At 42.6% G+C, this 15237-nt stretch overlaps 1 protein-coding gene across 1 annotated transcript in view; it reads right to left on the bottom strand.

Annotated features, from left to right (window-relative positions):
- si:dkeyp-72e1.9 (syntaxin-binding protein 4) overlaps positions 1-15237 on the bottom strand; it is a 132316-nt gene that overhangs the window by 17268 nt on the left and 99811 nt on the right. Inside the window, exons 16-18 of the mRNA XM_063059192.1 lie at positions 6349-6414; positions 6013-6204; positions 3236-3352 (exon numbers count right to left, since the gene is read on the bottom strand). Of these exons, the coding sequence (XP_062915262.1) occupies positions 3236-3352; positions 6013-6204; positions 6349-6414 (375 nt within the window). The remainder of the gene's footprint in view (positions 1-3235; positions 3353-6012; positions 6205-6348; positions 6415-15237) is intronic.

Here is a 15237-nt window from a genome sequence, read left to right as displayed (position 1 = left end):
ATAGAAGAGTACAGCACCGGACTGGCCATTTGGCCCAAGATGTGCCAATCTTGATGCCAATTCACACTCCTGTTTGTGTATCATCCATATGGTTCCATTCCCTTCACATTCATGTGTGTCTAAAAGCCTCTGTTATCCTTTGAGGAAATAACAAGCAGGATAGACAAAGGGGAGTCAGTAGATGTTATGTATTTGGATTTCCAGCAGGCCTTTGACAAGGTGCTGCACATGAGGCAGCATAACAGGATAAGAGCCCATGGTATTACAGGAAAGATCCTAGCATGGATAGAGCATTGGTTGATAGGCAGGAGGCAAAGAGTAGTATAAAGGGAGCCTATTCTACTTGGCTGCCAGTGACTAGTAGTGTCTGCAGGAGTTGTCTTGGAACTGTTTCTTTGTATATTATATGTCAGTGATTTGGATGTTGGAACTGACATATAACATAAAAAGAAGTGGTATCAAGTTTGGCCAAGTTTGCCAATGATGCAAGGAAGCTGGAGGGCCAGGTAGTGTTGAGGCAGCACAGAGACTGCAGAAGGACCTAGACAGATTAGGAGAAAGGGGCAAATAATTGGCAGATGGAATATTGTTTTGGGGAGTGTATGGTCATGCACTTCGGTAGAACAAATAAAAGCATAGACTATTTTCTAAATGGGCAGAAAATTCAAAGCAATGAGATACAAGAGGCCTTGGGGGAGTCCTCATGCAGGACTCCCTAAAGGTCAACTTGCTGGTTTTGTCAGTGGTGAGGAAGGCAAATGCAATGTTCGCACTCATTTCAAAAAGGACTAGAATACTGTATAAAAACAAGGATGTAAAGCTGAGGCTTTATAAGGCACTGGTGAGGCTTCACTTGGTGTATTGTGAGCAGTTTTGGTCCTCTTATCCAAGAAACTATATGCTGACATTGGAGAGGGTTCAGAGGATGTCCACAAGAATGATTCTGGGAACGTAAGGGTTATCGTATGAGTAGTGTTTGATGGCTCTGGGTCTTTACTTGCTGGAATTTAGAAGAATGAAGCAGGGAGATCTCATTGAAATGAACTGAATTTTGAAAGGGTAAAGTGAATGAGGAGAGGATTTTCCTATAGTGGGGGAGTCTAGGACAAGCCTCAGGATAGAGGGATGTCTATTTAGAACAGATGAGGAGGAATTTCTTTAAACAGAGGGTGGTGAATCTGTGAATCATTGCCACAGCCAGCTGCTGAGGCCAGGTCATTGGGTGCATTTAAGGTGGAGGTTGACAGGCTCGTGATTAGTCAGGGTATGAAATGTTATGGGGAGAAGGCAAAAGAATGGTGTTGAGAGGGAAAATGGATGAGCCATGAAGAAATGGCAGAGCAGACTCGATGGGCCAAATGGTCCAGTTCTGCTCCTGTGTCTTATGGTCTTAACCAAATTGCATGCTTTCCACTGCTACCCACTTACTGGCACCTATCACTGTCTGTGTAACAGACCTGCTTTGAGATCCTCCTTGATCCAGCCCATCGAGGACATTTCATGGCTCCTTTTTGGCCTCTAAATCATCGGTTTCTGCTCTGCTTATATTCTACAAGGGCCCAGTCTGATTTTAGCTTCCTAAATCTTACGTTTGATTCCTCTTTCTTCCTGACGAAATTCAGGACCTCTCCATCACCCAAGGTTCGCTTACCTTGCCATCCTTGTTTTTACCACTTACTAGAACATGCCGATTCTGAACTCTGATCAGCTGGCCTTTAAAGAAAAATATTTCCCTCCTCCTCCCCTCTTCTTTCCCCACGGGCCTTTTACCTCTTCTCATCTGCCTATCACCTCCCCCGGGTCCCCTCCTCCCTCCATTTCTCTAATGATCCACTCTCTTCTCCTATCAAATTCCTTCCTCTCCATCTCCTTACCTTTCCTACCCACATGGCTTTACCTATCACCTTCTGGCTATCCTCCTTCCCCTTCCCCACCTTTTTACTCTGATGCCTTCCCCCTTCCTTTCCGGTTCTGAAGAGGTTCTCGGCCTGAAACAGCGACTGGTTATTCATTTCCATAGATACTCCCTGGCCTTCTGAGTTCCTCCAGCATTTTGTGTGTGTGTTGCTTTGGATTTCTAGCATCTGCAGAATCTTGTGTTTATGAACAACTCACACATGTCAGGACTTGTTCGACAGCTGCTGCTCCCAATCAACACCCCTTATCCTGTCTAAATTTGTCGTCGCCTAATTTAGTACCTTCCCACAAGATCCAATTTCATTCTTAGTCATAACTATCTTAAAGCATAATAAATTGCGACCATTATTCCCAAAATGTTCACCATACATCTACATCTGTAGGGTTTTGAATTTCATTTGGTAGATGAAGTTTATCAACTATCGGTGCAAGGAAAAATAGGCAAATAATTTATTGTCTGGAAGGTTTAAATCCAGGCGGGGTAGGATTAGATTTATTAAACTCATGTATATAGAGACATACAGTGAAATACTTCATTTGTGTTAACAACCAACACAATCTGAGGATGTGTTTGGAGGCAGCCCGCAAGTGTTGCCACCCATTCTGGCATCAACATAGGATGTCCACAATGTACTTCAATCACTAAATTCACACTGCAGCTTCGTAAGTTCACAAAGAAAGCAAACCAATCCCCAGACTTTCTTTCTAGATGGATAGAAAGCAGGGAAGTTTTGATAAATCTTTATCCCAAGTTGCTGGTCAGTTGGTTAAGTGGTGACTGTAAATTATCCCTGGTGTGGCAAGTTGATGCAGATGCGAGTGGGAATAGGTTATAGGGAAATTAATGGGTGGAGCGGGAGTTCGATGGGGCAGCACAATCTTCCTCTGGCTCTCAGCTCTCAGGCTGAGAATCTGCTCTTGGGGGGAAATGTAATCCATCTGGCGTTATCTGGAGCACTGTTGTGGTCACCGTGGTAACCAGGTTGATCAAGGATCTGGGCATCATTGCTTCACTTTTTGCGGGAGCTTGCTGTGCACAGATTAGTTGTCTTGCTTCTCTGGCTCCTCCATAATAACAGCGAATATGCTTCAAAAATGTTTAATTGGCTGAACATTCCTGAGGTTGTAAAAGCAGGTACACATGTACAAGTCCTTAAACAGGATTAGTTCAGTGAGTGCTAGCATTACTCAGTGTATTGTGTCAGTAATGATAATAGCTCGGTTTGTTTTGCAAACTTAAACCACCAACACTCTGGCAGATTCCAATCGGATCAAGTTTTCCACTTGTGAAAGTACTTAAGCAATAATCCAGCCTCACCTCAGCAAAGGAAAATAGTTTCTTGTTTGAGATTTCCAACTGCTTGCGGGCGAGCTCAGATGTGTGCAGCTGAGAGACGGTGGCCGACAGCCTCTGTTGCAGATCGTGCGTATCCTCCTAACAAATTAAATCTCAGTATCAGCAGAGCAGGCTCTTGGAGAGGCATTTCTCTGTTCTGTTTACTTTGCAAGGCACCAAGTTGCTAAAGTATCTTATTTTGAGATTCTCTCAGTGTATGACCATAAGACCATAAAACATGGGAGCAATATTAGGCCATTCGGCCCATTGAGTCAGCTCTGCCATTTCATCGTGGGTGATCCATTTCCCTCTCAACCCCGTTGTCTTGCCTTCTCCCCGATAGGGCGGCGCGGCCGCGTAGTGGTTAGCACAACGCTTTACGGTACCAGCGAACTGGGTTCAGTTTCCACCGCTGCCTGTAAGGAGTTGGTATGTTTGTGACCACATGTGTTTCCTCCGGGTGCTCCGGATTCCTCACACAGGCCTACTGGCTGGTAGGTTAATTGGTCATTGTAAATTGTCCCATGACTATGCTTGGATTAAATTGGGGGATTGCTGGGCACTGTGGCTCAAAGGGCCAGAAGGGCCTAATCTGTGAGGGAGGGAGGGGGTAGGTAGATGACTTGAAACATCAGGTGTTTTGACTTAAATGTTACTTCATCTTATCTTAAATATCATTATTTTCAATTTGCCTCATTTTACAAAGATAATGCTGCCACCAAACTTGCCAGTGCTATGGCAAAATTGGACAAAGTAACACTTTTGGACCAGAAATGGACAATGCATTGCCAGGAATTTAATAATTTTCTTCTGAGATAGCAGCCCCTCAGTAAAGATGCCTGCTGAGCTAAATCAGGCCAGCTGGAGCCTCTGCCTTTCCATAGGCAGTGTTTTATGAAATTGTGGCCTGGAAGTTTAGTCATTGTTTGGGAATAAAGGTCCTTTTAAATTTCCAACAGGGTAAACGGGAAATGCAGAGCTGTCACAAGCTGGAAGTGGCTTAATTAAAAGTAGTGCCTGAAAAGGCCCTCTGTGCTTGGAAATAAGATCACAAAACCCCCCACATCATGACTGCTTTGCCGTGATAAAGTCAGCGCTAAAACCAACCACTGGAATTTGGTGTTAATTCAGATAATGAACGTTGGGCGCCACAGTAGTGTAGTGGTTAGTGCAATGCTATTACAGCTCAGTGCGTTGGAGTTTGGCGTTCGAATCCAGCACCCTCTGTAAGGGGTTTTGTACGTTCTCCCAGTGACAGCGTGGGTTTTCTCCGGGTGCTCTGCTTTCCTCCCACAGTGCAGTGACGTACTGGTCAGAAGGTTAATTGGTCATGTGAATTGTCCTGTGACTAGGCTAGGGTTAAGTAGCTGGGCTGCTGGATGGCATGATTCATTGGGCCAGAAGGGAATGTTCCGTGCTGTATCTCTAAGTTACAAATAAATAAAATTTTATTTTTGTTTCTGCTTGGTACCTTAGGATGTATTTTTCCACGCCTAATGCGTTTTGTAATTGCAAGGTATTAACATATGAAGGACAACCGAAAGGTAATGGGCTGGAACTGAATCAGTTGTGAGTTGCCTGCACTTGTCATCGACTTCCAAATAAATGTCATACTCCATTAGAGGAATGTGGATAACCACATTTGCAATTAACTAGATCAGGTAAAAGATTATGAGAAGGAGTAAACACGTAAGCTCTCACCGCTGTCTGAGGTAGAACTATCAAAGCAGTAACACTGTTTGTATATTTCTGACTGCCATTTAAAAAAAATCAAAAAGATCATCAAGGTATTAAAACCTTTAAAAATTTTGAATAATCTAAAACTGAAATAATTTTTGAAAATATTAATTAACCAATATCTTTGTCCTTTACATCCACTCTCCTCCTTTGGAATTAAGGGGGAATGGTCATTGTACTGTCAAAACTAATGTAGAATGCTTGTGCGGATTAGAGAGTGGGGAATTAGTGTCTCTTCAGGTTTCAGATTGAGGAATGCAACATCAGAGCTCAACCAAAGAACTAGCAGCCGCCTTGCCTCAGGCACTGTGAAAAGGGGATGGTGGAGACAGGTTCTGTCACACATTTTGTTTGGATAGACTCTTTGTCAAGTGGATAGATACCTGATGAAAATAAAATTGAAGCACTACATGAAAAAAGCAAGGCATGGGAATAATGTGATTATCTTGACAGAGCTGAACCTCCCTTTTTTGTGTTTTAATGATTCTATAAATACAAGTTTTTCATAACTTTGGAATCAGGGAGTTAAAAGAAACTGCTCACGGTAGCTTCCCAATTATCCCTAATGTTCTACATTACAGGAACAAGACTCTCACAGGTGGTTAAATGTTAGACAGGCAAATTTCTTTCTATGGTAAGCGTTAAAAACATTGCCAATGTTTACAGGAAATGTGTATGTTTAATTCTTTTACAATAATGTTTCCTCTGAGTGTAAGGTCTTTAATTTTGTTAAAAGGCATTTACCACAGGATTACTATATTCAACCAGAAATGACTAATGTGATGTCACATGACATTTGTGAATACATTTCGTGAAGTGAAGAACTTGCAAACTGTTTCGTACACAACATCCCAAATCTTCCATTCCAGCAAACTTAGCTGGTGTTGTGTGAGCTAGAAGGGGTGGGGTGGTGGTCCTTAACATAAATTTCAGATTTCATGGTCTCAGGTGAAACAAAGAGAATCACTTCATTCCCACCCACGTGCACCTAGCTATCTCACATCAGTCGGAATATAACTCGCCTTGGAGACTTCGGCACGATCCTTCTGCAGCTTCTCTGCCAGCTCAGCTTTGAGGTCTGTGATCTCAGCTTCCAGAAGACGGATCACCTCCTCATAGTCCTGCTCAGCACTGAGGGCCTGGTGCTGGACAGAACTGGCCAACTGCAGCTTGCTCTGTAAAGTCCTGTTTTCCGTAAGTGCAGCTGTTGCTTTCTGCAGGATTTGGAAACAAGAGAGTTAGCTCTTTCAATGCCGCTCTTCACCTCTGAGGCAACTTGACTGGTGCATAGACTTCCCAAACAGGCGGAGTGTGAATGGCAATTCTTTCCCATTTCTGCAGCCAGAAGTCACACTAACCTGAGAGAGCTGATGAAGCTCATCCTCTAGTGTTTTCTTGCTCTTCTCTGTCTCCTTGATGAGAGCCTACAATGGCAAAGGAAGACTCGATGATACACAGAACTTGGTTAGCTACATTATTAAAAATACCTACCTTGAGATTAATTAACAAAATTGTGAACATTGAATGAAATAATTAACATCTGAGATGGATGTGAAACATTTCATTACCCTATTTGGAAGCTCACAGAGGAGCTCACAGTCAATAGTTATCCCTTGGTCAACATCACTAAAAGTTATGATGTAACTATGTACATCATTGTTGCTTCTGGAATCCCAGAATTAGAATTATAATCAGAATTGGAATCAAGTTTATTATCAGTGATGTATGTCATGTAAAATATACATATATTTCACTTCTTTAATGTCTTTTACGTTTGTTTTTTTTTGACTTGGATGTGATTCTGGAATTATTGGAGCCTGTGGTTTGCTGTTTGGAGATCGTTTGGGTGCTTCAGTGCTCCGCAGTCTCCGAGAGCATTCCGGGAGCTGGGGAAGTGTGTGCAAGCCTCATGGTGGGCAGGCTGCGGGGACAGGGCGCGAGCCGGTTCAACGCCATTCCACCAATTAAAACTTCCAGTGTTTACCGACAAAAGCAACAAGGGAGATTGAAACATCGAAGGGAATGCAGAAGGTGAGCATGGCTGCCTGCCTTTTGATTGCTGAGATCACTCTGCAACACTACCTGAGAGGGGAGAGCCTGCTGCTGGGCCTGGAGAATGCTGCCCAGCGTTTCTGTGTTTGGGATGTGGACTTGAACTATAGACTCTTTTTATCGGTCTTATAGTTTTTTTTGTATTTTGTGTTTTTTGCCCCATCTTTCTCATTTTTATGTGGAGGGGGTGGATTTGGGGGTCAATGTGCCTGTTCCATTTTGTTCATTTTTTGTGGGAGGAGGTATTTCGGGGTTGATGTGCATGTTCTGTTATTGTTCGCATTTTTGTGCAGGGAGGAAAGATTTAGGGGTTGATGATTGTGCTGCCTTTCTTTTATTTTCTTGGTTTCATGGCTACCTGGAGAAGAAATATTTCAGAATCGTATACGTCAATAATAAATAAATGAACCTTTGTTGTTTTGTGACAGTGATATAGTGCAAAACATAACAAAATTACTACAAATTAAAAATAAGAAATATAAAAGAATAAATAAATAAGTAGTGCTAAAAGAGAGCAAAAAATAGATAGTGCTCATGGGTTCAGAAATCCGATGACAGAGTGGAGGAAGATATTCCTAAAACGTTGATTGTGTATCTTCAGGCTCCTGTACCTCCTCCCTGATGGTAGCAATGAAAATAGGGGAGGTCCTGGATGGTGAGAGGTCTTAATGATAGACACAATAGGGATGGTTATTTATTGTCTCAAATTGCACAGACAATTAAGAGTCAACCATATGGCTGTGTCTGGTATCACACAGAGGCCAGAACAGGTAAGAATTGCCACTTCCCTTCACTGATGAATTGGATGGGTTTTACAAAAAACCAGTGGTTTCCCAGTTATCACTACTGATACTAGTTATTATTTTATTTAACTGCTGGATTATCTCATTACTTGAATCCTAGCTGCCATAGTGGGATTCAGACTGATAATTCTGGATCAACAGCAACTCCTAGGCTGTGAATATTAAGTTCTCTCCCCTTGTCCTTCTCTTATTTTCTAGTCACAAGTTCTGGTTCCCCTCTCACCCCTTCTCTTCTCCTCACATGCCATCACCTCCCTCTGGTGCCCCTCCTCCTTCAATGGTCCATTGTCCTCTCCAACAAGAGTCCCTCTTTTTCAGCCACTTACCTTTTCCACCTATCATCTTCTGCATTCCAATTTCATTCCCTCATTCCCCACCCAACCCACCCCTCGCCTGGTTTCACCTACCATCTGCCAGTATGTACTCCTTACCCTTCCCTGATCTTTTTAATCTGGCCTTTTCCCTCTTCCTTTCCAGCCTTGGTGAGGGGTCTTGACATGAAATGTTGACTTTATTTCTCTCCATAGATGCTGCCTGACTTGCTGAGCTTCATCACCATTTTGTGTGTGTTACTGTGGATTTCCAGCTTCTGCAGAATTTCTTGTGATTTTGGGCTGTGAATCCAGTAGTTTAACCACTAGGTAACTAATGCATGGTTAACCACTTCTCTGTGTCCGATACATGGTCAACCACTTCTCTGTGCTGCAGTAACATCCATACTTTTCAACTATTTTGGAGTTCATGATGTCCCTATATAAATGTTTACATTTTATTGTTCATTTTATGCAGTGGTCATTGCTTATCATGAATAAAATTAAAATGTGTATTCTTTGCATTTTCCCTTCACTATACCAAACCATACATTTGGTCCCAATAACTGAATGATAACACTACAACAGCAATAACAATAATATATAAATTATTGGAAGCAATGGGAAGATTTAGCTGAGGATGGAAGAGTGTGCCAAGTGTAATTCCTCTTTTATTTCAGAATCAGATTCAGGTTTATTATCACTGATTTATATGAGATGAAATGTATTGTTTTGTGTCGGTAGTACAGTGGAAAGACATTCAGTACTGGGTAAAAGTCTGAGTCACACATATATAGCCAGGGTGCTTAAGACTTTTGCAGAGTACTGTAGTAATTTTATGTATTGCACTGTACTGCTACCGAAAAAAATAATTTCATGACATATGTGAGTGATTATGAATCTGATTCTGAGATGGGTCTCTATTGTGGACTGAGAGTGGGAAGGGGACAGGGAGAGGGGAATCATGGTTGGGAAAAGGGGAAGGGAGAGGGAAAGGGAAGGGAAGCACCAGAGAGACATTCCGTAAATGATCAATAAACCAATTGTTTGGAATTAAATGACCCTGCCTGGTGTCTCAGGGCTGGGCGTGTCTGCACCCGCACCACCCCTCACCCTTGGCACTCCCTCTCTGCCACCTGTCCCACACCCCTCCTGTGGCACTCCACTCTCACCATTCCCAACATCCTTGGCTTTGGCCAGATTTACAAACCCGCTCTCCATTCCACATTGACAAATACAGTACTGTGCAAAAATACTGCATATAAGTGCCTAAGACTTTTGCACAGTACTGTAAAATTAATAAAAATTTAAAAAATAGTGAAAAATAAAGGAATAATGAGGTCCGTTATTCACGGACTATTCAGAAATCTTGTGGCAGAGGGAAAGAAACTGTTCTTGAATCATTGACACTGGGTCTTCATGTTCCTGTACCTCCTCCCTGATGGTAATACCAAGAAGAGGCCATATCAAGGATGGTGAGGGTATGTAACGATGGATGCTGCCTTCGTGAGACACCAACTCTCGACTGAAGGGAGGGAGTGCCTGTGATGGAGCTGACTGAATCTATGACCGTCTGCAACCCCTTGCAGTCTGTGAACTGTGAGCTTCCATACCAGACAGTAATGCAACCAGCCAGAATGCTCTCCGCCATATATCCATAGAAATTTGAAGGAGTTTTTGGTGACACAATAAATCATCTCAAACTCCCAATGAAGTAAAGCCCCTGGCCTTCCTTCTTCATGACTGCATCAACATGTTGAGCACAGGACAAATCTTCACTGATGGTGGTGCCCAGCACCTTGAAACCGCTCACCCTTTCCACAACTGGTGTGTGTTCTCCCAACTTCCCTCTCTGGTGTCCACATTCAATTTTATGGTTTTGCTGATGTTGTGTAGAAGGTTGTTGTGACACCGTTCAGTCAGCCGATCTGCGTCACTCCTGTACCCCTTGTCACCACCTGAGTTTTTAACCAAAACAGTGGGGTCACCTACCAATTCAGTGACGGTGTTTGAGCTGTGCCAAGCCATAAGTGTAGAGAGAGCAGAGTGATGGCCTAAACACGCATCCTTGAGTTGAGTCTGTGCTGATTGTCAGTGAGGAAGAGATGTTATCACCAATCTACACTGACAGTGGTCACTTGATGAGGAAATCAAGGATCCAGTTGCAGAGGGAGGTACAGAGGCCCAGGTTTAGAATCTTAGTGACTAATACTGAGCGAGATGATGGTTTCGAATGCTGAGCTGTAATTGATGAATACCATCCTGACATATGTTTTGTTGTTGTCCAGGTGCTCGAAAGAAGAGTGGAGAGCCAGTGAGATTGCATCCTCTGTTGACCTGTTGTGGTAGAGGGTGAATTGCATCTGGTCCGGGTCCTTGCCCAAGCAGGAGTTAATTCTAGCCGTGGCCATCATGTTTAACTGGTCAGTAGAAGGTCTGGACTCATTGTGAGTACTGATAACTGAAGTGTGCAGCTCATGTGAAACAATCTCAGGTTCTGGGGCTTCCTCCATGGTAATTGTATGAGTCGCCTCTGGGACTGCAAGGATGTCAAGATGGCCAGGTGAACAATGATTCCTCAGGTGACATCTTTCAGATAGCAAACCTCTCCAATTATTTCACGTTTTCTACGCCTTCTGCTTGTCTTTTTGTCTTGTTTGTGTTACAGAAACTGTTGGAGCCTGTGACGTACAGTTTGGAACTTGATCGAAGTTTTCACTGCTACGCTGTGTCCGGAGAACTGGCTTGTGGAGATTAGAAATGGGGGACCAAAAGGACCAAGAACATGAGCTGACTCGTGGAAAACAAAAACAAAGACAGGATGTGGGGTCTTGAACGACTCCATCTCGAAGAGGGGAGGAAGATTGAAGCACCAAGGTGAATGCAGACGGGTCAGCAATCACTCCTAACAGAGATGGTCAGCAGCCAGATTGGCGCGTTCAGCCCCCGGTATCTGGGTTGGCAGTCGCTCTTTATGGAAGGACTGAGTTCACGTGGCTGCTAACCTCGAATGCAGATGAAAAGATGGTTCCAATACTCTGTTATTTATGTGATTTTTGGACTGTGCTTTATACTGGTTTCCTTCAGTTTTTCGGTGTTTTCTTTCTTGTGGCCGAATGTCGGGTGGGTGATCCGTTAATGTTTTTGAGTGTGGGGGGATTTGGGGCATTGGTGCTACTGTTGCTGTTCTTTTCTGCGAATGGGGGGGATTAAGGATTGTTATTGTCACGGTTCTTTTCTGTGTGAAGGGATTAGGGTTTGTTATTGTCACTTTTTTGCTGTGGGGGTGGATTTCGGAGTCTGCGAGTTTTGTTTCCTTTCTTTTTCATGTCGGGGGTGGGGGGGAGTTGATGTCTTTTCTTTCATCAACACCCATGGTCTTTCTGTATTTAATGGCTATCTGGAGTAGACAAATATTAAAGTTGTATTGTACATGCATACTTTGACGATAAAATGAACCTTTGAAGTGAGGTCTGACAGCTCCAGACACCTTTCTTCTGGGTGTGTTGGCATCCTGAATAGTGTATGGCAAACTTCACTGTACAATGTTGATCATAATGTGTGAGTGCAGTGCCTGACATCACCATTTTCTTTACCTTTTGGAAAGCCAACTCACACTGCCTTGCCCATTGCCAATTCCGCCCTCTCTGTAGAAATGAGTTCAAGGGGTGGAGCACAGTAGCCCAGTTTGGCAGGAACCTGTTATAGTAATTGACAACTGAGACCTATCCTTTGGCCTTGAGGCACCCACCACTGTTTGAATTTTCTCAGCACACTTGTACAATCCTTATGCACCAGTGGTGTGACCACAGTAAGTGATGTTTGATTTTAAAAAATTCACACTTGTGTCATGCTCAGAGCCCATAGCCTTCTAATCTTTTAAACACTGTCTTGAGATTTTGGAGATGTTCCTTGTCATCCTCACCAGTAACAATAATGTCATCCAGGTAACACTGAGTGCCTGGGCAGCCTTGTATCACCTGTTCCATAGTTTTCTGCCAGAGTGCAGGTGCAGAAGCTACTCCAAAAATAAGCCTGTTATATTGATGAAGCCCTTTGTGAGTGATTATGGTGAAGAACACTTTGGACTGTTCTTCCATTTCCATCTGTAGATAAGCCTCAGCTAAGTTTGATGAAATGTTTCTCTCCAGAAAGGTTTGAAAGATATCCTCTATCCAGGGCATAGGGTATTGATCTACTTTCAGTACTGGGTTGATGGTGACATTAAAGCCACCACAGAACCTGACGAACCCACTCTTCTTAGCTGCTGGGATGACTAGTATTGCCTATGGACTCCATTCAGGCTTGGAAAGAACTCCATCAGCCTCTATGCGATCTAGCTCACTGACTACTTTATCACAGATGGTATAAGGGACTGGACAGGCTTTGCAAATCTTGGGTGTGGCATTTTTGTTTAATACCATTTTACCCTTGATATGTTTGAATTCCCATTTAGACATTTTTGAATGTTTTCTTGTAAGATGCCTCAAATTAAATGATCGGTCATGTCATCATTAAGCCCATCATTGAACTGACAATGTTCAGACAATCTTTTCAATTCAGCCACATATGCTAAGATTGTTTCCCCTTCCTTCTGATTCTGCTTATGAAAGCTAAAGTGTTTGCAATCAACAATGGTTTTTGGTTCTAAATGTTCCTGCATTACTTTCATGATATCAGCAAATCTCGTTTCAGTTGGTTTGGCTGGAGCAGTTAAATTTCTAAGCAAACTGTTTGCTTTTCTACCCAATGCACTCAGCAAAACTGGTGCTCATTTTTCATTGGCTTTTCATTTGCTTCAAAATAGCAATTGACTACGTTTATCTTTCCAGTGTAGCCAGCCATTTCTGCTATTTATATATTTATTGTTAACCTCCTGTTCTCACAGTTCATGGAACTGTGATTCATCCATTTTTTGCCCTTTTTTAAAACTCTTTCTCTTCCTCTTGCGAAGAAACTAATATGTTGCACTTTTTAAAAGAAAACTCAAATGTCTCACTGCGCTTCCACGTTTTCGGATTTGTTTTTAACTTACTCATCACCACTGTTATGTTTTGTAACTCCAAAACATTAAAGTAACTGAAAGAAAAAACACAGAGCTAGGGGATACATGTCTTAGTTTTGTTTTTACTTTAGCAAGGAGTGCACTTAAGACGTGGTGACATAGTGACGTATGCTATTCACGTACTTTTACATATAACCTGTAATTAATTATGTAAACAACAAAGAATGCTGAATCAAACAATATGTTTACAACATTACTCAAATATTACTGAAATATTAATTACTCAACAGGGGAGTCCAGGACCAGAGGGAACAGCTTCACAATACAAGAACATGCCTTTAGAACAGAGGTGAGGAAGGAGGTATTTCTTTACCCAGATGGGGTTGAATCTGTGGAATTCATTGCAACAGATGGCTATGAAGGCCATGTCATGGGGTATATTTAAACTGGAGGTTAACAGGTTCTTGATTTGTAAGGATGTCAAAGGTTATGGGGAGAAGGCAGAAGAATGGGGTTGAGAGGGATAATAAGTCAGCCATGTTTGATTGCCAGAGCTGACCCAATGGGCCATATGGCCTAATTCTGTTCTTATGTCTTATGGTCTTATAGTCTTACTGCAATGATCTAATATGACATTTTTAACATTTTTAAATCCAAGTTAAATCCACAGTGCTTGCAACACTGTGTGTCAGACAGAGTGAACAGCAGCACTGGGGTTCCACAGGGGATTGTCTTGTCTCCCTTTCTCTTCACCATTTACACTTTGGACTTCAACTACTGCATAGAGTCTTGCCATCTTCAGAAGTTTTCTGATGACTCTGCCATAGTTGGATGCATCAGCAAGGGAGATGAGGCTGAGTACAGGGCTACAGTAGGAAACTTTGTCACATGGTGTGAGCAGAATTATCTGCAGCTTAACGTGAAAAAGACTAAGGAGCTGGTGGTGGACCTGAGGAGGGCTAAGGCACCAGTGACCCCTGTTTCCATCCAGGGGGTCAGTGTGGACATGGTGGAGGATTACAAATACCTGGGGATATGAATTGACAATAAACTGGACAGATCAAAGAACACTGAGGCTGTCTACAAGAAGGGTCAGAGCCGTCTCTATTTCCTGAGGAGACTGAGGTCCTTTAACATCTGTCGGACGCTGCTGAGGATGTTCTACGAGTCTGTGGTGGCCAGTGCTATCATGTTTGCTGTTGTGTGCTGGGGCAGCAGGCTGAGGGTAGCAGACACCAACAGAATCAACAAACTCATTCGTAAGGCCAGTGATGTTGTGGGGATGGAACTGGACTATCTGACGGTGCTGTCCAAGTTGCATGCCATCTTGGACAACTTCTCCCATCCACTACATAATGTACTGGTTGGGCACAGGAGTACATTCAGCCAGAGATTCATTCCACCGAGATGCAACACAGAGCGTCATAGGAAGTCATTCCTGCCTGTGGCCATCAAACTTTACAACCCCTCCCTTGGAGGGTCAGTGACCCTGAGCCAATATGCTGGTCCTGGACTTATTTCCTGGCATAATTTACATATTATTATTTAATTATTTATGGTTTTATGTTGCTATATTTATACTCTGTTCTTGGTTGGTGCAACTGTAACAAAACCAAATTTCCCTCACGATCAATAAAGTATGACTATGACTATGATTATGACTATTAAGGCCAAGGTGGGTAGGGTCAAGGTAGGGCACAATCTGCAGGTTGATCTAAGCTCACATACGAGGCTGCACAGACTATTAAAAAAGCTGGAATTCACAAACTGAGAAGTATTTAAAAATTATTAAAATAATTCACATTACTGAAAAATTAAAATATTTAACAGTTTTTAAAATGAAAATGTTTAAAATCACAGTACTAGAAACACTGATGTATATTTAAGATAACAATTCAGTAGTATAAATCAACTCAGTGTATTCAACTAAGCGAAAATACCTAAAATATCTCTCATCCACATCATCAGCACTGCTCTCCTCCACTGCAATGTGTGCAGTTTTACAATTTGCACTCAGTCTAAGTTCATTGCCTAGATTTCCTTGCATAGCTGGGAGAAAAACTGCAGGAAATTGTG

The sequence above is a fragment of the Mobula hypostoma genome, chromosome 9 (genome assembly GCF_963921235.1).
Source record: "Mobula hypostoma chromosome 9, sMobHyp1.1, whole genome shotgun sequence".
In the NCBI taxonomy this organism is placed as follows: Eukaryota; Metazoa; Chordata; class Chondrichthyes; order Myliobatiformes; family Myliobatidae; genus Mobula; species Mobula hypostoma.
The sequence above is the reverse complement of the archived record's forward strand: the minus strand, read 5'-3'. Positions and strand labels throughout refer to the sequence as shown.